Source organism: Bactrocera oleae, chromosome 5, assembly GCF_042242935.1.
Source record: "Bactrocera oleae isolate idBacOlea1 chromosome 5, idBacOlea1, whole genome shotgun sequence".
NCBI classification, from domain to species: Eukaryota; Metazoa; Arthropoda; class Insecta; order Diptera; family Tephritidae; genus Bactrocera; species Bactrocera oleae.
In genome coordinates, this window is record NC_091539.1 from 73,302,491 (window position 1) to 73,329,438 (window position 26,948).

At 33.9% G+C, this 26,948-nt stretch overlaps 2 protein-coding genes across 20 annotated transcripts; one reads left to right on the forward strand and one right to left on the reverse strand.

Annotated features, from left to right (window-relative positions):
* The first annotated feature begins 1,369 nt into the window (after nt 1-1,369).
* Nucleotides 1,370-21,720, forward strand: AdamTS-B (ADAM metallopeptidase with thrombospondin type 1 motif B). Of its 11 annotated transcripts, none has more exons than XM_070110773.1 (19): nt 1,371-1,730; nt 5,318-5,642; nt 5,773-5,983; nt 6,100-6,259; nt 6,576-6,695; nt 6,826-6,933; nt 7,121-7,659; nt 7,964-8,062; nt 8,147-8,260; nt 9,607-9,753; nt 9,827-10,082; nt 10,153-10,337; nt 10,384-10,520; nt 10,600-10,727; nt 10,794-10,886; nt 10,960-11,238; nt 12,072-12,249; nt 12,313-12,593; nt 21,377-21,720. In XM_070110773.1, the coding sequence occupies exons 2-19, from the start codon at nt 5,561-5,563 to the stop codon at nt 21,434-21,436; spliced, it is 3,177 nt and encodes a 1,058-aa protein (XP_069966874.1). In that variant the 5' UTR covers nt 1,371-1,730; nt 5,318-5,560; the 3' UTR covers nt 21,437-21,720. The 11 variants fall into 11 exon arrangements, 10 of the variants coding, with proteins under 10 accessions (XP_069966874.1, XP_014085927.2, XP_069966876.1 ...); XM_014230452.3 differs by having other exon boundaries at nt 10,393-10,520; XM_070110775.1 differs by having other exon boundaries at nt 5,479-5,642.
* Nucleotides 12,902-26,240, reverse strand: LOC106614630 (myogenesis-regulating glycosidase). 9 transcript variants are annotated; one of them, XM_014230455.3, is made up of 7 exons: nt 26,106-26,240; nt 22,132-22,645; nt 18,876-18,997; nt 15,579-15,747; nt 15,371-15,466; nt 13,410-15,264; nt 12,902-13,321 (listed from the first exon to the last, which is right to left on the reverse strand). In XM_014230455.3, exons 2-7 carry the CDS (start codon nt 22,606-22,608, stop codon nt 13,185-13,187), a joined length of 2,856 nt encoding a protein of 951 aa, XP_014085930.2. In that variant the 5' UTR covers nt 22,609-22,645; nt 26,106-26,240; the 3' UTR covers nt 12,902-13,184. The 9 variants fall into 9 exon arrangements, with proteins under 9 accessions (XP_014085930.2, XP_014085928.2, XP_036221093.2 ...); XM_014230453.3 differs by having other exon boundaries at nt 22,132-22,788; nt 26,140-26,238; XM_036365200.2 differs by having other exon boundaries at nt 22,132-22,788; nt 26,106-26,235.
* Nucleotides 26,241-26,948: the final 708 nt, after the last annotated feature.

Below are 26,948 nucleotides of genomic sequence, written 5' to 3' on the forward strand. Positions count from 1 at the left end.
GTATCTTGATACGATTAAGTAACCAAAGGGTGGAAAGCAAAAAGGTTACTCCATATTAAAACCAATTTTGGTTATATATTATACGTACCCGTTAAGTTCTGGAGCTAAAGTTCGACAGGTTTTAAACATTTGTTGGATGGTACCTCGTATAAGTAAACTGAACATAAATATTAGCTCTAAAAAACAGCCTATACATATTTCACTTAAATTCAGCATCTGTCTGAATTTGTTCACCTATCAGTTATTCATAACACTTAAAAATAATTAAAATAAATTTATGTTATATAATTTATATTTGTATTTATAACAGTGATAAGGATGGCGAGACGAGTTGAAGCGAATTTCTGTCTGTCCTCCGCATGGGCGAAATCGGACCTTTGATACGCCCGAAAAATGTCGTAAATATAAAGCTATAACATTGCATAACTAAGCCATAAATCAAGCTAGAATAATGAAATTTTATATAGAGCATGGTAGGTATCCTTGCCATCTGTAGTTTAAAATATTTTTTAGAAAGTGGACGTAACTCCTCTCCCTAATAGATTTAATGGACGTATATCAACCAAACTTGCTAGAAACAATTGCCTGTAGAATTTCATCATACAGTGTGAAATCGCATAAAAATCACACGTACTCCTCATATAACGGTTATGTTGAAAACTATTAAAAGTGCGATAACTCACTAAAGAAACACGTCAGAAGCATTCAATTTCACAGTAAAGATAATCCCCAATAGCTTAGGGACTTGTTGTCGAATAAAAAAGAAAATAAAATTAGCACAGACCTAGCCCTAGCCCCAATGTACCTATACAATATAGTGATTTTGCCTAATCTGCTTAGCTTGACACTGTTTATATTGATCAATAGGTTTAATATTGTAATGAATTTAAGTGGACATGAATGATATTTATTGTTCTAGTTCAGTTACACCCGAACTTGTTTAGTATAAAGTTTTGTTAGCACCTGAAAATGAACCCCTCTATAAGAATTGAAGCCATGTTTTGATGGGATTAATAAACATGTACTTAAGAGTATAGTATTGAATATGTGGAAGTATTTACAAAATATATACAATATCGCATATTCATATACCATATACCATATACAAGTAAGCACATATGTATGTAGAGGTTGGCCAGCGTCGGAGGCGCCATGAATACTTGTATATTATTTGCGCTCTTTGGAACACTGTGGATAAAATAGTAAAGAAACCGGCAAATTGTATTTACTCGATTGTTGGGAGCGGAGCACGATCGTGCGCTCTGTCTCGATCGCTTGTTCTCCCCTTTGTATACGTATTTATGTTTGTTTTGAGTAACCATACATACATAACTTTTTGAATGCTTTAAATTAGGCACTTCTGTCTATTTTAACTCAGTACGATATTGGATCCCGATGAAAATTATCGAGATTGGACGCAAGCGTCGTCGCGACGGTATAAATGAGAGTGACAGTGACAGTGACAGTGACCGTCGGTTAAAGCAATACAGAACTCAGTCATAAATTTTAAACTTTACACCGAATTATTTATTTTTCCTATCATTTGTGCATTAAATTGAAACTGAAATTTGCTGAAGCAATGTTAAATGTAATGTCCGGGAAGTAGAAGGCAAGAGCGTTGTTAGCGAAAATCCAAAGTGAATCAGTATAAACACGTCATATAAAAAATGTTGAGAAAGCCAAGTACATATATGAACACATTTTATATATTATTATAAGTATGTGTGCATGTAAGTATGCATGTGCGTACGACACTGTTTGAGCGTATTTTTTTGTGTCAGTATGTGACTGGGGTCAATCCCTTCTAAATAAAAAATATATTTGTATGTACATACATATGTACAAGTATTCATATAAATTCATCAAAGTAAGAAAAATGAGAACAAATTAAGAACTTTTCGTATAAAGTTTGGGAAATAACTAAAGTTTAAAAAATATTTAAAATTACCACACATTACATATAAAGGGGTGACAAGTCGTAGGAGTAGAATTGCGGCGGAAGGGTTTTTATTAATTTTTCTTTTATCTGAAGAAATCGGAGACAATCTGAACTAAGGCTGTTAAACCGAAATTTATTTAATTATTAGTATTACAACTCAAAAGCACTCCTTATTGGATAAGTTTAAAAAGGAATAGAGGTGATATGAAAAATATTCGGAAAGTAGGTATTGGTTTCTACTTCGACATGTTTTGTTTTTCAGTTTCAAGTTCGATACAGAATGATGAAGCAGGGCATGCAGATAAATATTATGTTGTATTTAATAACCATACTACAATATTAGTATTAAATCCAGTATGGATGGAACCTCCAAGTTTCATCGAGATATTTTGATTTTTATTTAATTTTTCCGGTTTGACATTCGGAAATCAATTTGTCTCATCATCCAAAACACAACAGACGGAAGATTTTATTTAGGTAAGGTTAAGATGTCGATCCTAACAGGGATCTCATTTGGACAGCTTGGAACGCTGGTCCGTTGTGGTACCTAAAAAAACTTCTATATACTAGAAAAAAGCGCTTTGAGCCTATCACAAATTTATTGAGATGGCTATTGCCAGTTTTGGCTATGTCACTTTGCCTACTTCGTACTAGTTCTGAATCAGAAAACATATACAAACTTTCAGTGCAAGGATATTACAATGTTAATTTCACCAGTTGATTGCAAGAAAAAAGAGCATGAAAACGAACTAATAAGTTTAGATCATTTTGTAATAGTGCATTTCCGCATGGGTATATTTAAAACGCACATGGTCGGTCCATATTGTTACATTACTATAGTACACTTTGTGTACTTCATTCACAAAATCTATTGAGCGTATGAATGAGCATATCAGTATATTTATAATACTTATATACCATACGTATGTACATAGTAAATACTATAGCTGCCTGAAGCATAACGAAAACGTAACGAAAGAGTGAATTAAAATTAAAAAGTTGTTTTTCGTCCGCAGTTAAACAATGTGGTATTGCATTACCTATATACACCCATACGTACATAAACTATGAATTAAAAACGAATAAAAAGACATATATATTATGAATTCATAACAATTCATTAATTTAGCGTCAACTAACGATTTTCGAGCGAAGCCTAAAAGGGTTATTGAAGATATTGTAGTGCGATCGCCTAAAAAATTATGATTTTTGGTTATTTTTTTTAAAGAAGACTGAATGCAATGTTTAAAAATTTCGAAAATATATGTATTTATATTATATACGATTATTAAATATATAGAAAATTTTAGCGAGTTATTCGCTATCTCCGAAGTATCTAAAGAAAGTGTTTCCCTGCTGCCGAGATTTTATTAAAATTAACCAAATGGCAGAATTTGATAAAATGTCAAATTTTGCTCAAAAATTACATTTTTCATACAAACGAAAGATTGTCAGAGAGAAACAAACTCAAAATAAGCAGAAAAACAAAAGCGATCAGATGATTTGTCTTCAAGTTACAACTTCTAATTTTAAAAATATGTATAGTTATGAGAAAAACGAGTTCAAAAATAAATTTATTGATTTTAATATACCATTTTAGACAGCTGTAACTCAAAAAATATTGGAAATATTCATTTTAAATGTTAGTATTTAAATTTTTTAGATATATACTATGGAAATATGCGAAAAAAAGTTTTTAAAAATTTCCACTAAATCTTCCCTTTAAATAATACCAATAATAAAAATAGATCTAAGCAGAGAAGAACTTATGTTTGGAAATTAGCTCTCCGCCATTAGTCGAAAATGATATCGCTTTAACTAATAAATATGATTTTGATTTAGCAAATCCAAATTTGCATCATCTTCAAATCGAATTTCTGGCCGGCTTAAGCATTAAAAACCAAAGCAGACAAAGATGATTGCAGCGCTCGTTCGAATATGCGGGGGCCAACAGAACTGAGCGTTGGCGTCAGACTTTAAGTGTATGTATACGGCAGGTGCCAAATGCAAATGTGGGAGCATTTACTGTGAAGCATTGCATGTCATAATATGAGGATTATTCTTTAAAGGTGATGTGCTTATTTGATGTATTACCCACTTTTACTGACGTTTGTTGACTATTCATTTTTAATTGTTTTATTGTATGATATATTCTAAACAAACATTGATATTATTCTCAAACTTAAATTATTAGTTGATGTCTGTTAAGGTAAGATCGAAAACTATTGATTTATATGCAATCTCGAAAAATAAGTATGAGAATGAGCAAGTTGAGCCTGTTTTCACGAGTTCGTTTGCTCAGTGTACTGTGGGAAACAATAAGCCCATGACGCGCTTGATATACATACATATGTACATACAGCTAACTATCAAAATTTGTTGAAATCAGTTATAAGTCTATACTCATATCCATCTGCCATATAACGGGTTGTAAGTTTAAACACGATAACAATAGATGAAATAGAGACACACATTTAAACATACTATGTCGTAGTTGAAACCCTTAAAAATGTTTAGACAGTTAGCTTCGTATGTATTGTTAAGACAAGAAGAATGAAACTCAAACTTTAATTTTCTGGTGCAGAAATACATACTAGTATATTGAAAAAATTCTCAATCATGCTGATGCTCATAAGCGATAATGCAACGGTTTTTTCCACATTTGCCCATATGTACATATGAATTAATTATTCTCTCGCAACATGTTAAAACAGAAAGTATAATAGTTTTGTTTGCATCACCTAAAACTAATCGAAATAGATATGGGGTTATACTATATACATATATAAATATCAGGATGATGAGACGAGTTTAAGTCCGAGTGACTGTCTGTCTGTCCGCTGTGCAAACAATAAAAGTAAAAAAAGGACTAAAAGTTATGTTAAGATGTCTTAATGAAAATTGGTACATGTGTTACTTATTGCAAATGGGCGGAATCCGGTCCTTTGTCTACAAAGTGTCGTTAAGCGAAAACTTATAAACTGCCATAACTTAGCACTAAATTAAGACACAAAGCTGTAATTTGGTACAACAGATCATACTGTGAGCTAAAGATTGCTTAAAAGTAAGTGTGACCCCGCTTTCTAATGAGTTTTTAACCGTTCCATTTGTGGAGTTAGAGAGCATGCAGAAAATATCATGAACATATCACTTGGCATATCGCTTACACATACAAATGTACGGACAGATAGACAGATGGACCATAAATCAATTATGCCCGGCCTTATCATTTCAGTATATGATATTATGTATCTATCTCGATTGATTTTGTGTTTTACAAGCAACGGTTAAGAAAAAATATAAACATGAAATTGTAATGTTATGGACATTGACATGGGTAAAGGAGTATTGACTTTATTTTGATATATAATATTTCAGTTGTATCCTCAGTGCTATTAAGAATTCTTAGAACATGTTGCAGTTGATGAAGTTTTAAGTGATGCACACATTGCCATGTTTAAGTTAATTAGCAAAGTTCAAGATTTTATTGATAACGGTTAAAGTGGTTGAAATAAATATCCATTTGTGTTAATAATAAGGAACCCTAACGTAAAAAACACTTATGTTCAATTGTCGTTATGAAATCGATGAACCGATAGATACAATTTTTCCACAATTAGAATGGAGCTGTTCATCTATATTGTACCTTCAATTCTACAATGGTTGTGTATTTACGGACCCGCGACAGCCGATCATTTATACGGTATGTATCCTTACATCTGAATGTATCTTGTTTTCGTTCTAATTATGTTGATTTAATGCCCTTCTTAATTTCTTCTTTGCGAATGTCACTAATACCTTGTAAATATTTACGTAATTTTTAATGCGATTAGGTCTGCATTCCGACGAGTTAAAATCGGGCACAATTGTTATTCCAAAACGAGTGAATGAAAACGGCAGTTTTTTAACTTTCGATTTGGCGTATCGACATGATCAGAATTATCATCATGAACATAGCCGACGCCGGCGAAATATTGCTAAAACTCTCAGTAAAATTCATTACCGGTTGGATATGGATAACGGAACCATGCATCTTGATTTAGAGTGAGAATTCAAATAATTAATTTATTCAATATTTAACTTGTTTTACATATAATACATTTATCGATATAATATATCTGCATAACATTGCATATTGGTGATTATCATCATAAATGTAGACCTCATACTTATTTTCTTGCACCGAGCTTGATAATCGAGAGGCATCGGCGCGATATTCGTACGCGTCAGACGGCTGTTCCAAACACTGACTGTCATTTTCATGGAAAAGTACGTGGACACGAGGACTCTAATGTGGCGATATCAACTTGTGAAGGATTGGTGAGTTTAACTCGACAATAAACAACATTACATATCATATTTGCATATATTATTGATCTCCTTTTCGCTGAAGAGTAAAGGCTATTCATAAATGTAGCTGCTTTTTTAAAAAGGACTTTTTTAGTTTTAATGGAGTCTAAATCTAAGTACTACTGATATAAGTTTGTCGAATATGTATTTTTGAAAAAGTGACAATTTTAAATCAAAAATTAAAATTAAAAATTTTCTTATATGAGACATGATTTAAAAACAGTCGAAAAAATTTCCGTGAAGAATACATTTCATTAAATTAATTGTATTTTATTTAAAATACTAGGTTGGTCATATAAAGACGAAACGTCATGAATACTATATTGAGCCTTCGAAGAACGATCCAGCTGACAATTCAAATGGGCATCCTCATGTTTTATTTCAAAGATCGTCTTTGAAACCAAAGGTAAAACGAAAAAAAGTGTGTAATGTATAAGTATACTCGTATGTACTACTTCATTATGAAATAAACCGCATCTGCTTAACAATGAATTTAATACAAGAGAGATTGTTGAGTAGTTAATTGCACTTTTCAGAAGCACTACGCAAACTATAAACAGCGAGAAGAATTGATTAGCAACTGCGGTACTAAGGAACCGAAAAGATATAGTGGGACACGTCTAGAATGGCAAGCGCATGGGAAAGTATGAACAATCCAATTGTAAACAATTATACATATGTATATATTTCATTTAAAGAACAATTCGATATTTAGGCTGAATTTATGTTTAAAACAATATTACTCCAATATAACATTATTTTAAATTTCTACCTAACAATAAACATAATTGTGAACCCCCTATATGAACGAATATATGTACATCTTCCAAGGTTAAAATTCAAGGCGGTCGAAAGTTAAGACACAAATATTCATTCCGCTCATACCATCGCCATCACCAACATTCAATACAATGCATACAAGGAAGATATCCTAGGAAGTTGAATCAGTCTTCACGAATTAAATTCAAATATGAGACAGCTTCAGATGACATTAATACAGTCGGTGGCACCAATTTTCCGTTTGATTCCACGTTGCAAAGTCGTACTGTTACCACAGACGATGAGAGAATCAATATTGACAAAAACATTGTAAATACGAAGGACGTGAATCGCAGAAAACGTTCCATTAGCAGTCCACGTCATGTAGAAGCGCTGATAGTGGCGGATGCAACCATGGTCGCATTTCATAGCAAACTGGAGACATATATACTCACTATAATGAATATGGTATCGGCGCTTTACAAAGACCCCAGCATAGGCAATTTAATTGAAATTGTTGTCGTCAAAATTATTTTGTTTGAGGAGCATGAAGCTCATCCCGATTTAAATCTTACGCAAAATGCGCAAAAGAATTTGGATAAATTTTGTAGGTGAGTCATTAGAAAACGATTGTTTGAATCGCACATGTACCACTTTAAAATCGTCAATGCCATCATATTCATGTAGTTCTAATTTCTATTGGTTTTTAATTGTTGTTTACGAACAAAATATTGTAATTTGGAATTAAAGGTTTCTTTACCTGATGGTTTTTTAAAGGAACCCAAATATATACTTATGAAGGCACACGTCTATATAGGTTTCCAGATGTACTTAGTGTATTGTTGTTGGTATTTGTAATAGTTTTATAATAATTTACTTATGCAATAAAAAAATGTTCGTTTACCACCACACCAGATGGCAGCACAAATTGAATACGGCCAATGAAAATGATCCATATCATCATGATGTTGCGATACTTATAACGCGCACGAATATTTGCGGCAACAACTGCATGTGAGTAAGATGTTAAAGTTGATTGGGTAACGTTTGCGTTTGGCTTGCTTACTAGATTTTGTTTATGTTTTTGTAAATTTCTAGGACCCTCGGTTTGGCCAATGTGGGTGGTATGTGTAAGCCGAAGCAATCGTGTAGCGTTAACGAAGACAATGGCATCATGCTTTCGCATACGATTGCACATGAATTGGGACACAAGTACGTTAAAGTTGATTTTGATAAAACTATTATTATTATTATTTTTTTGCAAACAGAATTATAGTTTTGTTCACCTCAACGGTTGTTTGTATCACCTAAAATGAATCGAGATAGATAAGTCACAAGATATATGTACATACATATGTATGTATGTATATATTGGTGCGCAACTATGTAAGTTTTAGCGGTTTTTTTTATGGAAATGCAATTTTATTGTAAGGAAATAGTTACAAATAAATTATTCGAAGTAATGCCCATCTTTCTGACAAATCTCGAACACCTTACGGTAAAACTGTTCATCTTGTGATGCTATCCAAGAATCAAGCTATTTTTGGTTCCGTCTTGTGAGTGGAACTGCTTCTGAGCCAGACCATCTGTTATCGAGTGGAACGAATAATAATCGGCAGCTTTGTTTTTTACAGCACATGCAGTCGCTTTGAAATGGCTTGGCGGGTGACTCCCAATGCTGAAACAAACTATTCTTGCGTTTGACATAGATCCTCATCGAGCAACGTCTCCGATTCACCGTCTTCGATGGTGTTTAAGATCGAAATCCCCGTCTTTGAAACGACAAAACCAATTACGTGGCAGCACATCCACATAAACAAAGTCACTAATGTAGAAACGCAGTTTCTTTTTCAAATGTCTAGGAAAAGTTTATCACATTTTGGATATATCAAAATAGATCACCACTAACTGATGGAGCCATCTATTGACAGACAGCGGGAACTTAGTGCGCACTAATAATACATAAATGATCAGGGTGGTGAGACGAGTTGAATTTCAGGTGACTGTCTGTCCGTCCGTCCGTGCAGCCGAAACTTGAGTAAACATTGAGATATCGCGATGAAACTTGGTACACGTATTCCTTGACACCCAAGGAGGTTGGTATTGAAGATGGGCGAATCAAACCATTGCCCCGCCCACATTTGCCGTTAAACGAAAACTTATAAACTGCTATAACTAAGCTCCAACTTAGTACACAACTCTGTAATTTAGTACAAGGGATCGTATTAGTCTGTGGGTTGAAAGTTTTCAAAATAATAGAGTTAATGTTCATATCTTACAAACCGTACGAGCTATATGGACCGATATGTAAATATGGGTGAAATCGGAACGAAATGCCCAAATAGCGGATATGTTGAAAACTGTTTAAAATGCAATACCTCTTTAGGTGAAATCCCATATCTTATTATTATTATTCCGACAGGATCAGTATGGTATAATTTTACTCTTATTCATTTATAAGACGGATAGAAAATTTATAACTTGAGTATAAGTAAAAAGTATTTGTACATATAAATTCTAATAAGACTTTATGCTTACCTGTTTACCATCTATCGTAGTTTCGGCATGTTCCACGATACAGCGAAAACTGGCTGCCATCCTCGAGTAGGTTCAATAGTTCACATAATGACACCGACTTTTGGCGCAGATACTTTACAAGTTTCCTGGTCGAATTGTAGCCGGAAGTATATTACACAATTCCTCGAGTACGTGTGTAGCCTTCGGATTTTATTCACTGTTCATTTATTCGTATTAATACCACTACATTTGGATTTACAGTCAAGGTTTCGGCGACTGTCTAGATGATGCACCCACTCCCAAACGAAAATATGTTTATCCAGCCTTACCTCCAGGAGTACTATTCGATGTCGAAACGCAATGTCGTCTACAGTTTAATCTAACGGAAGCCGACGTCAATGCATCGTCGTGCACATCTATGGATGAAATTTGCTCAACATTGTGGTGCAGAGTCAATGGCGAATGCATAACAAACTTGCGTCCTACAGCGCCGGGAACAAGTTGTGGTGATGGAAAGGTTATCCATTAATTGAAGATATTGTGTGTGTCTGTGATATTTTTTTATATTTATTTATTTTATTTTATAGGGATGTCATAACGGAAAGTGTATACCAAATGAACAAGCTCACCCTATTAATGGCAGTTGGGGGGCATGGTCTAAGTGGAGCGATTGTTCGAGAACATGTGGCGGAGGTGTGTCAACACAAAAACGTGAATGCAACAATCCGGTGCCCACGAATGGCGGTCTCTTTTGCATTGGTGAAAGAAAAAGGTTCGTCGTTTACTTGGACATTAGGTGTTCTATTGTACATATACAGTATTTGCAGGTATAAGATATGTAATCATCAACCATGTCCGGTGGGTGAAGTCAGTTTTCGGGCTCACCAATGTTCCAAATATGACAATGTGTACTACCAAGGCTCAATGTACAAATGGTTACCATTCTTCGATAATAGTAAGTAGTCGGAATTTAGAAAACTCCCTTCTCCTGTTTGTAGAAATGAATAGATAAATGTCTATTTTGGTGTTTGCAGAAAATCCTTGTAAGCTGCTGTGCACTGATGTTGACGATACCATCATTGCAAATTGGGGAGACACAGTGAAGGATGGGACGCCTTGTGGTGTTGGCACCAACAATATGTGCATCGATGGAATATGTAAGGTGAGGCAACATAATGGAACATATATTTTCAAAGGTCAATGAACAAAAACATATGAATTGATTTAGAAAGTCGGATGTGATTGGGTTTTGGACTCCAACATGCGAGAAGATCAATGTGGAGTGTGTGGTGGAAAGAGCGATCGATGTAAATTGATAAAAGTGAGTAAGTAATGAAATGGAAAGTATGAAGTCCCTTTGAAAAAATGCATTTGTAAAAATTAAAATATTTCAGGACGTATTTGAGCAGAACTTTAATATAACTGATGGGTACGTAGAGATTGTAACAATTCCCACGAAAGCCCGACAAATTATAATAAAAGAAATAAGCACTTCGAAAATATTTCTCGGCCTTTCAATGGCGAATAGTAGTTATTTTTACCTCAATGGTGATGGACTTATATCTATGCCAGGAGAGTTCAGAATCGCAGGAACGGAGAGTTTATATGATCGAGTAGATGGGCAAGAGATCATAAAAATACCTCAACCGATTGAAAATGCTATAACAGTACATGTAAGTTTCCGTAAAAAAAAACAAAATGTGTCATATTTGCTTTTAAAATCATAAATTAACGCGACAAACATGAAATAAGTTTAAAATTTCAAAAATGTTAAGGTCAAGAGACGAATTTATTAAGCAATACCTGTGTGACCATTGAAGATATAGCCTGTTTTTCGAAAAATACAGCGCTATAGCGCTATAACTCAATCGGCATTTAAATTAAAACTCAAAATTAGATAAACGCTCATAGTAAAAAGTAAGAAATGTCATTGAGTAAATTTTAGAATAACATCCCCCGAATTCGGTATTAAAATGGTGCGTATTTCTTCGATTTAAAATTAATTTTACACTTATATTTTTAACTTTTATATTCGCTAACACACAATAACAAAAGGGTTGCATTCTAACAAATAATCAGTGTTACCTTATCTACAGGCTGTAGTTCGATCTCTCAAATGAAATGCACCAGAGAGGACAATGATTTGTACCGAATTGGTCTAAATATCTGCGAGGTATGGAATTTTCACTAGACAGGCAGTGCTAAGCACATTTTCCAATTAATTAATTTTGTATGATTTTTTAACGGATTTAACATTTTAGTCGTTTTGTTTTACGGATTTATGATTATTCTGGTAGTTCTAAGGTTTATAAGGGAGAGTATGCTTCGCTTAATGCAGTATGATGTAGTACCAAGCTTCTATTATAATTACCGAATTCTTCGCATTAACATCGCTCAGATTATTGTTTGATTTACGGCGATCATTTGGTTCATTTTTCTTTTTAAAATTTTCTTATGTTCTTTATTTTTGTAAACAATTACTAATTACAATATTATAAATTGTCAGGCAATAATTCGTGGGGACGGATTGAATACCAGCATTTTTTATGAATTTGCCTTGCCCGCGCTAAATAACTCGCAAGGAGTACGGTATTCATGGAAGTTGAGTGATTGGACCGATTGTACCAGCAGTTGTGGAGGCGGAGTGCAATATAGAATAGCACAATGCTATGCAGATGGAGAATGTATGGAAGGTGTAGTTTTTTAAATAAATTTTTGAATTCATTGTCGCGCCTTATTCCATTTAGGGACACCTAGTGCCGAATATTGTTGGACTTTTGCGCAAAGCAAGAGGCCATCGCGCCGTATACGAGTTTGCAATAGACATCAATGTCCGGCCCATTGGTGGACGGGTCCGTGGCAATACTGTCCAGTTACTTGCAAATGGTCAGACGACTTGGCGCCTGCACGGCGTCGCACTGTCATGTGTTTGGATCAAAATGAAGTTGTTGTCGAGGATGACCGCTGCAATATTGCATTAAAACCTCCGAGCACAGAACCCTGCAGGCATAATTTACCGAAGTGTAAAGTAAGCAATAATATAGAAAATGTTGTTTTGCAAATGCAAAACCTATAAAGTATTAGTAAATTAGTATTCACAACTTCCGCCGAACAAGTTAATTACATGCAATTATATAAATATAGTAAATAGATTTATATTGTTTATAAAATTATTGATGTTTACTTTTAACAAAGATGTGTTTGTAGGTTTTCAAAAATCGTTGTAATAACTCGTGATAACTTTCTTGTACTTACATAATTTTTTTCACAACAATAAAATTGTATAGTAATTTATTGAACTCTATCATTTATACTTAAAATTTAAATTAAATACTGTAAGTTTACATCCAATTTATTGATAGACCAAATATGGATTTATGTAAGGAAGCTCAAGTTTATAGTGGAAATAACAAAATAATCTATTTGACTTTGTTATTATTTCTAGCGACGGTGGAAGATGGGATATATTTCCTTAGTTCAAAGAACATCTTAAGCGTGCAATGTGCTTGCGCGATATTATCTACTCGTACATGGTTGACTTGTTTTTTAAGGCACGTTTCCAACACGGAAGTGTTACTGCTAAGGCTTAGGAGTGTTATCGTATTGATACATTTGTGATTCAAAATCTTGTGTTGTCTGGCATTTTAACGAAATGGGCTATTTTATCTTTGGGCACTTTGTAATTGTGCATCCAACGACTGCCTTTCCGTAATGAACCGTCAATTCCGTCCTTCCATACACCTTGTGGTAAGTAAACTACAAATAGAAGTAAAAAAAATCTTAAAATATGAGCTTATACAAGTATGTATTATATAATAGAGAGCGTAAATGAAATGAGTTTTACCTTCTCGTTCATCCGAATTTTTTTCCAATATTGGAGCCACGATCAATTCCTCCCCTATTGAGAATTCGTCATTTACAAGTAAGCAAGCCGGGTCATGAGGATCTAACATCCAAAGTGGTCGGACTAATGGTAATCCTTCGTTCATTGACTCGCTTAAATATTTCTTCAATAACGGTATAACAGTTTTCTGTCGAATGGACATCAATTCCTTAGCCTGATCAGTTATGTAATCACTTTTATATTCGGATGGTAAATGGCTAAATTGCATCGACGGCATAAAAGTCATTAATTGCATCCAACGAATGAAAAGATCTCTGTCGACGAGTTCTGGTTGGCCCAGAGAGTAAAACGACGCCATTTTGTTTAAAGTGCGATTAAGATAATAGTCGCCACCAATAGCACCCGGTAAAACAAATGGATAGCCGTTTATACCATTGTTCAAAACAACGGTTAACAATTCACGCAAACCTTCCCACGAAGAATTTATGGGTGGCGTGCTGAGGAAGGTTGGTGGCTTCGGGACAGCACTTGCGCTGGATACACCAATAAAGCCAACACTTTCCAAGCTACTTGTAAAGATTTTGGCGTACATATCGGGGTTGTCCAGAGTCGTTCGACACTGATAATAATGGGGTAGATTATAGCTCGTACCAAGATCCAAGTAAAAATTGTCCACTTGGTACTCTTCCTTTAGCCTTTCCAATTTATTCCGCAACCATGGTATTGAAGCGTTGTTTGTTATATCCAATACTCCGGCACTGGATGAACTCTTATAACGTGTTAGCGCGGGTATACTTCTATCCGAGTGCCGCTCATAGATAAGCAATTTGTTTTTAACGGCGTCTTTGAAATTCGGACTATCTGTACTGATAAAGGGCTGAATTGTGAAAACAACTTTAAAACCTCGTCGATGGAGTACTTCAATAGTGTCCTTGAGTGTGGGAAAACGTTCTTGATCAACAACAAAATCTCCAATATTTCTTTGCCAGAATTCATTTACTAAAATATGACCCAAACGCATAAAACCCATCGCTATAACATCTTCTGAATAATTGTATATAGTTGTTTCGTTAATCGATGTCACTTCACTTTGAAACGGTATTTTCCATACGGGTTCTTCAATCATTGAATGCAGAGAGTAGATATCAGATTCCTTTAGACCATCCCACAGACTCTGTTGTGTCATCAGCATATGTAGACTACGCATGTCTTCGGTAGTGCAAATTTTATACGTAAGCTCTGGATATTCCGTTAGATGATTGACGAAGGTGAAATTATCATTTCGCGCACGAAAGCATAATCTATTTTCTGTTTGATTGACAGATATGTGCAGAGGTGTGCGATCGTCCACCTGCATTGCCACACCAATCGAATTTATGAAATAACGTTTTACTCCGTTACCGAACTGATGGACCTTACCGTCACCACTACCGAAAGGTGCATAGTCAAAGTTTGTTGAGCTTAAGGACCATTCCATGCCCTTTGTAAAGCTTCCACCAAACCATAATCCGTTATCTCTTTTCAACTCATAACAATCGGTTGGGTAAATTCCCGAACCCAACGCTTGCCACTGGATATTATAGCAACGGAATACATTCATATTTTGGAAACTCATATACAGCCGAGCTATGCCATTCCATTCCAGACAAACACTACCATCATGTTTACGTTGGTCTTCCAAGCAATAAAACGGAATGCTGTCGGAACTTATAGAGAGACCTAACTTTCCTGTTATCACCTCCTTGTCTTCGTGACTTAAAATACTGAAAGTACGATCCAACGAGCTGAATTTGATCTTTTCGAAATAGGAACGAGTTAAAATCTCCCGATGATAGGTTATATAAGCGTATCCAATCTGGTTTGATAAGAAATAAACATATTATTACGAATCCATTAATTAAAACTGTATTCCTTTAAAAGGAAAAACAAATATTTTCATATAATGAATCATAAACTCTTACCAAGAAGACAATGATGAAGAATAATATTGTGACAAAAATCTTAATTTTATAGTCCTTGGTTTCACGTTTCTTTTTGCGAATCATTTGGGGGAATGCCTTAAATGATATACGTAAACATATGTACATAAGTTTGTGATATATTTCGCTACTTTTCACTTAACATATTTGTATATATGTATTAACATACTGTGTATATATCACAACTTACATTCATTTTTTCCCGGAGTAAACTGGCCAATGAATTAACGCTAGTGATGGACGCTTGGTTGCTAGCCACACTGTGGGTGTCAAAGTCACTGGCAAGCATCTCCTTACTATTTAAACGCAAGGCGGGTAGAGGGGCAATAGATGCTCGGCGGCGGCTCCGAAATGGGTCACTGCAATGAAAATATGCTTGTTTCATATGTATCGTACTTATGGTCGTGGGTTTGTGAGTTAGAGTCCACTAGCTTATAGTAGAAACATTGCCTTAAATTTATTAATAAGAAATATTACACAAAAATATATATTTATATAAGTATGTATGATTACTAAAACAAACCGGTTATTAAATAATCAAACTAATCAATTCATAATGTTAATTAAATTAATTCCATAATCTCTACACTCATATATACATAAGTATGTATGCAAGTGAAAATGCATTCTTAATTGAAATTAACAGACTTCTTTGCTTATACGGAAATGTACAGACATACATATATTTCGTACACATATGTACATATACATATTAATGTGTTTATAATTGGATCTTCTCATCTCTCGCACATTATCTCCAGAGTAAGCAGTGCGTTGCAACTATTTACTTCTATATGGTATACCACAGTACTTTGTGCGTTAATGCTTATGTTAGTATGTAAATAGGTATTCAATTTTCTAAATACATATGTAAATACATATAATGCAGTAAGCATTGTCTAAACTATCTATTTTGCCTCTTTTAACTGTATTTACACGAAAAATCAACTTCAGACTTAATAGGTTAGGAAGAACTTACATATGCTTTTCGTTGGTCTAGCCTTTTATCAGCCAATCTGGCGAAGATTTGCGTTCTTATCGCTAGTAAATTCAATCGAGTACTGAGTTGTTATATCTCTCCTAACTAAGCTAAACGCACCGTTTGCGCTGAGCACGAATCATTTCTTAAAGCATACACTCTAGACATATATGCACATAAATACACACATATACATATGTTCATATGGTCGTATATCCATTATCCACTTGTGGAAGAAAACACTCCCAAAGTCAAAATTAGCCTGAATTGTGATTTACAAGTATATTTAGGTATGACTTTTTCGATATGTGTACAAAGGCATAACGTGGAGTGACAATAAAAAGCCAATAACTTAAGATACAAACTTTATCTTGCAAATTTTTTCGGCAAAGAAACAACTCGGTGAAAAATCTCATTGGGAGTTCCAGTTCGATGTATTTACTTTTATAATAACAGTTTTGAAGTTTTTTTTTCAAGAATTATTTGCTCTATTCTGTCATTTTTCAATCTATCAAATATTTGGTTTGCTAACTTAGAATAATTTTTTGCTCCAGTCATAATACGTAAATTCTTCTACGAGCAAATAAATGCAAATCCATTTTGTACCGATTTAGTATGAAATAGAACTGCAATAGCATACAAAACAGCATACAAATCCTCTAATAGGAACCCGACTATATTTTTATGCTTAAGATCAGGTTGCAAATAATGTATTCAAAAAATAATTGACATTTTGAATTAACGTAATCTTTAATCCCGTATTTGGGATTATACATATCGGATTAAAAACTAAAATTACAATTTACAATCCCAACTACCAGATTGAAAAAAATAAAAATATTAATCTCAGCATATACCCTAGTGCTAAATGTAAAAATTTGCTCTAGAATTAACACTTTTTCGCCTTCGTTCAAATCAAAAAATAATATTTTAAATTGTTAATCCCAATATCGGGATTAAAAAATGGAAATTTAATTTTTGATCCAAAATTTGTTAAATAAAAATTTCGCAATCCTGGTTTAGATAATATTTTAGGTGTCGTGATTCTTATAGCAATATAGTACAATATAAATGAGCAGACAATTTTGCAAAAGTCGCCAATATTAGTTTGTACAGGAAAGGAGGCACCGAGAAGATTTTATTGCAGTCAATATACTATGCCAGGATGCTGAGTTGAAGGCTATTTTAACATCGTGGGTTACAATCATCCAGTATTGTATTTGATAGGCTCACCGCTTTGGTTGTGGATCTTGCCTTCCTGAATCCGAATTGTTTCGGTGATTGGCCATTTGCTTTGCTGATTGCTTAATATCTGAATGAATCTGTAAAAAGCTTGTTAGGCTTATGATTTTAACGATCGATGTTTGCGGCGTTATTATGAATGCCACCAGGGCTTGGGGCTTAGGATCGGTTTAACCGTTAACATGTTTGCACAGTCGAAATATTTTGGATTTATTGTGCTTCCGTAATCTCGGGATGAAGTTCAGATCGGAAGCAGGTGATATATGAATAAGTAAGTAATGATGGAAAATCATAAAACACACAATGTAATAAACTCGGTAACTTCACTATGGTGACATGTTTGTGATGTTTGGTATTCTAATTCTCACCCTTAGTCTATATACTATTTTTATTACCGTTTTTTCCAATTTCAATTATCTTTATTCTGTAGACATGCATGACTGATTGCTAGATAAATAATTAAGTATATCTCTGCGTACATACGAGTACATACTTGTATATACAGCGTGGGCACTAAAAACTGTCGCACCTAATTTTCTCCAAAAAAGTTAAAGTTCGCATGAAAACTTGTTTTTTTATTAGTTAAACTATAGACCAGTTCTAATTCAAATCGTTCGCCTTGTACAGGCAGCACGCACAACTTCTTCTGGAATTTCGTTCCAAATTCTGTAATATAATGGCAATATATCTGCTGAAATGAAACGGCGTTTAAACTGGTACAGTTTTAATTTTTTTACATTTGTCAATTTACCCATCATATATCCCCATATATAAAAATTCAAAGGATTCAAATACGGAAAAGAAGGGGGCAATATATCTGCTGAAATGAAACCGGGAATGAATAATGTTTCTGATGGTTTTCGGCTCACGCTGTGGTTCTTAGCCAGTTTCCTTCCAGAAACTTCACACACAGACTTGAAGTTGTGACCGTGTAACTGCGATTAGGTTTTTTTTTTTGATCTTTTAACACCAGAATCTTAACGATTTCACCTATTGTTTTTCCTTAAAAATGTAACTTTTTTATCAGTTCTTTTTTTGATTCCATTGTTCACAAAAACTGAATACCAATTGATAAAACTTAAAATTATGTTGCGTATATTCAAAATATATGTGACTATAGAAATGTGTAACGGGAAAATGTTAAAACTTAGTTGGCTCAGCCTAATGAAGCTTCAAACAAGTGCGGCAGTTAAAAGAGCTCACGCTGTATTAGACATATGTTTGCATGTATGTATGGTATGTGTAGATACCATTGATAATACGAACCGATACTTTCGACGTGCGCCACCATACTCCTCATCGTCACTCTCTTCGTCATTCTGGTTTATTGATGATATACTCGTTTCCGGTACGTTCGGGGTGACTGAATCACAGCTGTCATCGTTTATCTGTCAAAGGGATTTGATTAATCGCACAGCAAAATAAAATTATTAATTAGGGTCACTTAGAAATCAATGTGAGGTGGTAAAGGTTTCGCGTACTCATACACCTGTCTTATCCAAATTATTGTACAAAGTTGTCAAAGTAGTCACAGGTTGAATCGGATAGTAGGAGTCGCAATTGGCTGTATAACCAATCGTGTTTGCAAAATAACTCGCCATTTTCGAAATTCATGAGAAGCAAATAACCGTTTGTCAATAACAGACTCTAAGTAAAAGTTTTAATATTCACATGTTTGTATACTTGTATATGGTATGTACAAAATATACGTATGTATAGAGTTGTTTTGAACTCATCAATTTTGAAAAATTAAATTCTAGTTAAAAGCACAATATTCTCTGTCAATTGCTGTTAATAAACTACTGTCGAAATTCAAAACGAACTTCCATATACTAAAGGGCGTGTTCACTATTGTATATTAAGCCAAGTAAATAGTCCAAACCATCTGGAGCATGAATGCGAGCGCGGAGTGTGAGAGCGAAATTAATTATTGGGAATATATATATAAATGAGTGCTATATAAAGTCACTAACAGTAAACGCGTATTGAGTATAAGCTATTGATGAGCTACAGGATTTAGATTGACATGATTACTATATATTGTACAAGTACTTACATATTTACGCATATATTAGATTTTATATTAAATCGGATCATTGCTATATGTATAGCTAAATCAAAAATGGTGTAATCATTATTTCGATATAAGCAAGTAAGTTAAAGAACAAAATATACAATTGCATGTATTTACGTGGGTTTTTGATATCAATTACTTCATTACCAATGATTTACATGCGGAAGTCTTTAAAACTGGTTGATTATTTATTTATTTAAAATATTTTCTTTAAAGTAAAGCGAAATGATATATCTACATTACGTCCCATAGTTTAGCATAGCATAGCATAGTTTTAGGCATGGCTCATAAAGTCTGCATATTAGGAACACAATGAATGAATGAAGTAATAAATTAGGCTTCTTAAACAGTTAATACTAGTTGTATTCGTTTTTCGAAATCTTACTGTTTCTGTTATGCAATGAATATAATACAATAATAGTTTCAAATAACCGTTTTTGTTTGTTTAAATCTGTGCGGTTTTAAGAAAAAGCGAACGCATGCGCATTGGCTCACAGAATTATTACATACATATATCGTTTCGAAATTCTGAAAAGTTGGTTTATAGACCTCTTAGAACGGTTCTCCAGATAGAAAATGCATATCTCGCTTCCAAGTATTTGGAAAAATTATTATAGGAAATTACAAAATACTCTACAAAATGATCTCTTGCTGTTTTTTTCGTAAAGCTGACCGTTTGAAAGATATTAAGGATTGAAGTGCAATTTTGTTTTTTTCTTTTGAATTTTATGACTCAATGAAAAAACATCATTTAAAATTGCAAAGCTCATAGTCTTGTAGGATATTGAATTCTCTACATACATATATACATATAGTACAAGAAACCTTTAACATTGCAAACAAATTCAACTAAAATTAAGAACGTAGGCTTAAACGTGGTAGAGGAAAGATATTAACTATTTAAGAAATTAACAGTTATTAACAGTAACCCAGGCAATTGAGTTGTGTTATGTAAATTAATACATTTGTAATTCACATATGTACATATTTACGTTCGTTCCCAATGCTACTTAACACTTTACAACTTTTAATTATAGGTTGTATTGGTTTTGGACAGCTAGACACGGTTTCTACATATCGAAACGGCGATCTTGGTATGCTATGTCATAAACCGTGTGCACACTCAATGCTAAATGAGAATTATTTGTATGCAAGCTTTGTAATCAAATGTTTATAACACTACAATTCTTATATGTATGTGCTAACAAACGATGAAGTGCTTGTCGCTGGGGTCGTGAACATATGATAGTGAGTAGGATACCAAAAAAACCATGAGTATTAAATTTATGTGATTATAAAAAATGTTGATGTCACACCCATTTTACTTGTAAGTTAATACCACTAAACACAATCGATTTGGCTAGGTACAACACTGTTTTAATGATAATGATTTATTCAACACATGGATATGCTTTATATCAATATAGTATACCCTGTAGGAATTCTAGACCTACACGGGAAGATATTCGTTCTATAAGTCTGGAAGTTGTACCACAAATTAATGCTTAGTTATTTATCTTCAATTTAAACAATTTGATTGATATTGTTATCGACATATTTATTATTAAGTGTATTTATTAATGGATATAATACATAAACATATTTCAATAAAAATTAATGGGCGCCGTTTTTATAAATTAATTCTTATATACTTCACGTTTTTATCTCTCATGAGTATTTCAACCCATTTCAGACAACAATGGCACTATTCATGGACGGAAAATATGAGAAAGATCACACCTGTCATGTGTAAAGGCACCTGCTTAAATATCTGCTATAAATAAGCACACGACCATTTGTATGTGTATGGTACAACAGGCCCAATGGAAAGATGAAACGTTTTAAAAATGCGAATAGTAACAGAGAGCTCCTCACTCTATAGCAATGACATACGAAAGTAATGTGTTTTTTCAAAAGATCAATACCTCAATATACTAAGCGAGAACTTAGAAGTTTTAACAATTATATCGTAAAAGAAACTTTGTACTATGTTGACTTTAACAATTTAAAAAAATAAATTAAGTATTTTAAATTTAATGATTGATAAGATCGCTTTACTATTAGTAAAAGAGTCACTTTGTCCTGCATATCGTCTTTATCCTCACAAATTTCATTGATTTGCTTTCTTTTTATTAGGCGACCCAATGTCATTTGATATATACTTTTAATAAAAGACTATAAAAGCTCCAAAGAAGAGGTAAAAGAAAATGGAATAGGTGCAGAGCAAACGTCAATCATACCTACTCCCAAAATTTATCTAACTGTGAGAAGGACGTAGTACATCTCATACTTCCCATTTGGATGTCTGATGTAAGTAATTAAATTAAAATATGATGCATCTAGTAGCATTATTTGCGTGTGTCCCGTATAGTTTATCGGTTTAAAATTTTGATGTTGTATATACATATCTGTATATACATATGTATTTGCGTATAAATGAATACTTACACTATCGCTCTTTTCCTCTTCGCTGAGGGCATCCTGTTCTTGCATTTGATACTTCAGTCGCATACTTTCGAGATCAATGGCATCGATCCCCATTGGTAAGGATATGGAGTTTCGTCGTAAATTCCTACCTATCGACTCGACATTGGGAAAAACTTCCGGCGACCCCCCTGCACCTTCAGCCCTCAATGTATTGCCCTTTTCATCTACCTGTATGACGATTGGCATATTGAGATTTCGCCTTGCAGCGATTCCACGCTTCATGTTACCTTCGCTTGATCGACTTTCATCAACATTGCCGCTATTGCTGGAAGTTGCACTGCAAATGTCGCTTATGCTGGAATCGATGAGTTTATCCATATAGGGAATACTGCTTTCACTTTCGGTGCTCGGTGGCCGTGCGCTTTGTCCATTTGGCAGCAGGGGCTTGCCTTGTTCTCTATTTTCATATTGTACTTTATTGTATTCTCTATCGTTCATTTTGAGAGCTTTACGGTGTGCTTAGTAAATTGCTATGCTAATTATATCGAATACATTTTGTACACTAATTCGCACATTTACTCATGAATATTTAACTTTATTTGTATTTGTTAGTTTGTATGTGTGTATATCGATGATAGATATATTGAAAAGTTAATTCAAACTCGGATATTCGAAATTCTGAAAATTGTATTTGCTTTTAAGTTTAAAGGCGTAACTGTAACAAAGGTTTGATTTCGTGAAAGAACCTGAGTATACCTCTTATGGCAAAACAAACTTAATTTGATGTCTTCGGTCCATTAAATATAGTTGACTTAAGCAACTTAGCACACTGCGACGTATATATTTCACCAAATCATAATTCACTAAAATCTGATTTCAAAACTACTTTAAGAATGTCGAAATTCGATAAATTCGATAGAAGTCCTCCTTTTCCTTAAAATAAAAAGAAGCATATTCAACCAGTCGTATAAATCGGATTAGCATAATCTGGATGTTATTTCTAACCACAATAATTTATAAAAATAAACGCGTCTTGTGTTTCACATATTTCCAAATGCTTGCATATGCTTTCAGATATACTTGTAGAACATATCGAAGTAAAAGGGATTTTTTAGAAGCTTCTTTTAAAAACACGTTTTGTTCCTAACACGCTGTAGACCCGTTCGTACACCTTTCACAATGTACATATACATACATAGTATATAGATTATTTATGACTTGATTTGCTAAATGATATTTCATAATCTGATATTTTAGTACGGTATGACATTGATGTACACCTACATCTTATCAGCCACAAATTATTAAGTTGTATATATACTATTAAGTGTCAATCAACATAATAATTTAATAAATTGAAATTGATATGTATATAATTTATAGCATATTCACACAGTTTATAAATTTAATGTCTCGATATGGAAATTAAAATTTATTACGCACCATCAATAATCCTGGAATACAGATCATCTAAGTATTCTTAGGGATAAATTTTGAATTGCAACTAAAGCTCATAGGTGTTTCTCACCTGTTATGTAATAATACTTTGGTAGGATTAGGACAACCGGAGTTCCTCTACAAATTCTCTCATAGTATTGCAACTACAAAATTTATTATTAGATGAAGTTCTGAATCATCATATACAAGTAAAATCAAACATAGTGGCGAAGATCGTTATAATAGTTTTAATGAAATAAACTAAATTATGCTGCAAACAATATTTATCAATGAATTTCATTAAAATATTTCACTAAATTTATTTGGAATTATAATGAATGGTTTTGATGTTGTTCGTTAAACAGTTATAACGTTTTAATAAGCACTGATCAGGCAAATTACGTACTTTAAAAGACAAGTTCGGTTAATAGTAATTCGTTTTGTAACTTATATCACTTTAAGTGTTACGATTGATGGTGTTTTGTAGGCGTGGAAAATTTCCGATTCCACCCATTAGCCCCCAAGCATTATCCACCCCCTCACTTAAGTTTACTGAAAATATCACAATTTTTATTTAAGCTACCATTTGCCCATTTGCCCATTTGTCTATTAATTCATCTATCATCACTTGATAAGACTTGAAAGTAAAAATGGTAAATTATGGAAAGCATTAAATGCCAATCGTAGACACGCACCGTTAATCGAATTCAAACGAAACAAGTATAATGATCTCGTAATAGGCCGGTTGATATTGCATTGACATTGTGAGTGATGTGTTTATGGTTCGGGAAAAGTATTGACGGCACATTCGCGAAATTCGCTCTAAACTGCAGCTTTAAAATCGATATACATACGTTCATGCATAAGAAAATAAATGTCAACCGGTGCTATTTTACAGCGTGTGCGAATAGTACATCGCCCGCTGTGATGCAGATTCCACAGGAAATATGTATGCAGCAGTGCAGGTCTATTCCTTGTCCTCCTGGTGCTTTCAGACGTCGGGCCAAAGTTATATATCCAGTATTTCCTTAAAATACTTACTGAAAATCATCAATAAATAAAATAACGTAAGCTGCAGCAGCCGACAGCAATGAGCAATGATGTCAATTGGTGTAATATCATCGATGACACCATTCGCAATCTTTGTTAAGGAATGAGAATGTTTTGATTCCAGGAGTTCCTTTCATCTCAATATTGTCAAAGTGTTTAACTATTGGCGTACAATTTAAAGCTTTTAAGGCGTGTTATTGAACATTTACCTCGTACACATACATATGTAACTACATCCATTTGTATATAAATATGTATTTGTGTATATGTGTATAAAAAATGCAAACGTTTGTTTAAATAGTATGTGTGCTTCTTTTTGCGTCATGAATAATTAATATTCTAAATGAATGCAAATAGGTATGACTACCAAGTGTTTAAGTAGGACCGTCAAAGTTTCCAACCTGTGGAAACATTTTACGGTTAAGATAAGGCCCCTTAGATCGCTATACAACGGATATAGCACAAAGTTCTTTCATACAATATGGACATGTGTGTTTTCATGTCACAATAAAAGAACCATTGAATGGCCATTGGCTTTACGGAAACTCGCATTCTAAAGGTATATATTTGGATACGATTACGACATTCAAATAGATTGTACATATATTCTTAAGCATTATAATATTTTCAGAGCTTTAAATAAGAGAGAAGAGAAAGCCTTGTCAAGACCGATACTGTTTAGTTATTTTTTTTTTTAATTATGTCAATACTAGATAGTCCAACATAAGCCCGGCTTTATTTTAAATTTTTTCATTTTTGTTCTATATAAGTTCCCCTGACATCAATATACAACACAATTGTCTTGTGGTGGAGTATAGCAGTAAGATTATAATGAGATCCGCTAAAAGTTCATTGGACAACAAGCAAGGACTCAAAATGAAGTTCAAGTGAGATAAACTCTGGATCTTGTATCGGTCTCTGGCGCCTAAGTTTGAAATCTACATCCGCAAAAGGATATACTTAAAAGATGGGCATAAGAAATTAAAAAATATTCGATACTCATTTTTTGAAGTTATTCATAGGGGGATTTTTATAGGGAGATTTTTGCGTAATTTCGAAATGGTATGTATTCGGACTTGTTTTGCTTACTCATATATACATACTAAAGTTAATACAAATCATTCTCAATATACGCCAAAACTGGCTAAATCAATATGTAGTCGAATTTATTTGAACTCTTAAACAAAGTAAGTCACATAAATAATTCAGTTCCCAAATAAAATAGGGTACATACTACATTAGAGCCAAATGTGTAATTACATAAATAATTTACACTCTATGGGTCAGTGGTTGTAACTAACATATATGAACGATGATTAAATGGTAAGGATCAAATTACACGTTATTCTTATAGAAACTGCACTAATTAATTGCACTCAACATGAAGTCAGTCCTTTGATTCCTGGCATAATTCGAAATTTGTATTACTTTTTTATCTTGATTATTAATAAAAATCATAGAGAACAACAAATGTTTCACATAGTACATAAATATATTTATTTATTAACTCTTCTAATCGCTGTAAAGCAAACTTTTTCGAACCGAAACTGTTCACCGCGAGCTTTGTGATCGTTTCCGTGCAGTTCTATTTGCGAGTGCGAACGGTGTAGAACTCGAAACCACTATGAGACGTTAACGTTGTTTTGCATCTATACAAAGATTACAAAGCCGACAAGCGTAGCGATTCTGAGCGCATTCTCCATGGCACCGGCTCACCAACACATTCGCAGCAATTGATACGGGCGATAAAATCGCGCAATACCCGCGCATATGTAGCTGCACAGCAAACGTATTCAATCTTCTGTGACGGACATTCCAATTATAAGTGGGTAAACATTGGTAAGTGAAGAAGTTATCCGCCTCTCGGATTCACAGCTTACTTGCATAAACCTGTGTATGTGTGTCCCAAAAGTTTGGCAATAGCTTCGCATTTTGCTAATTAAAAGCTGATACTGACGTATATATGTGTGTGTTGGTGTGTATATGCACACACGCACACAATTTTCACGAGTCGCTGATAATTGGCACTGTAAAGATTCGGTTGAGATAATATTTGTTGTCCCTTTACGTTCCCCTCTTATCAGCGGGATGAAGCCGCTCGATAACGTTTTATAGAGACACATGACTACATTCATAGTCGTGTTTTACGATTCGTACTCAATACATACGTATGTGCTCAGCAATATTTTAAGAACGAATTATGACACCAAGAGCTTGTTTAGGTCCCTGCTATGTACGCTACGAAGCCCTATGAACTTTGGGTATTTGGTAATAATTCACATACAATCGGTAAACCCCGTCAGCCCTGGGTCCCAAAGTAAATAACTCAATTAATCCAATCTACAAATTTT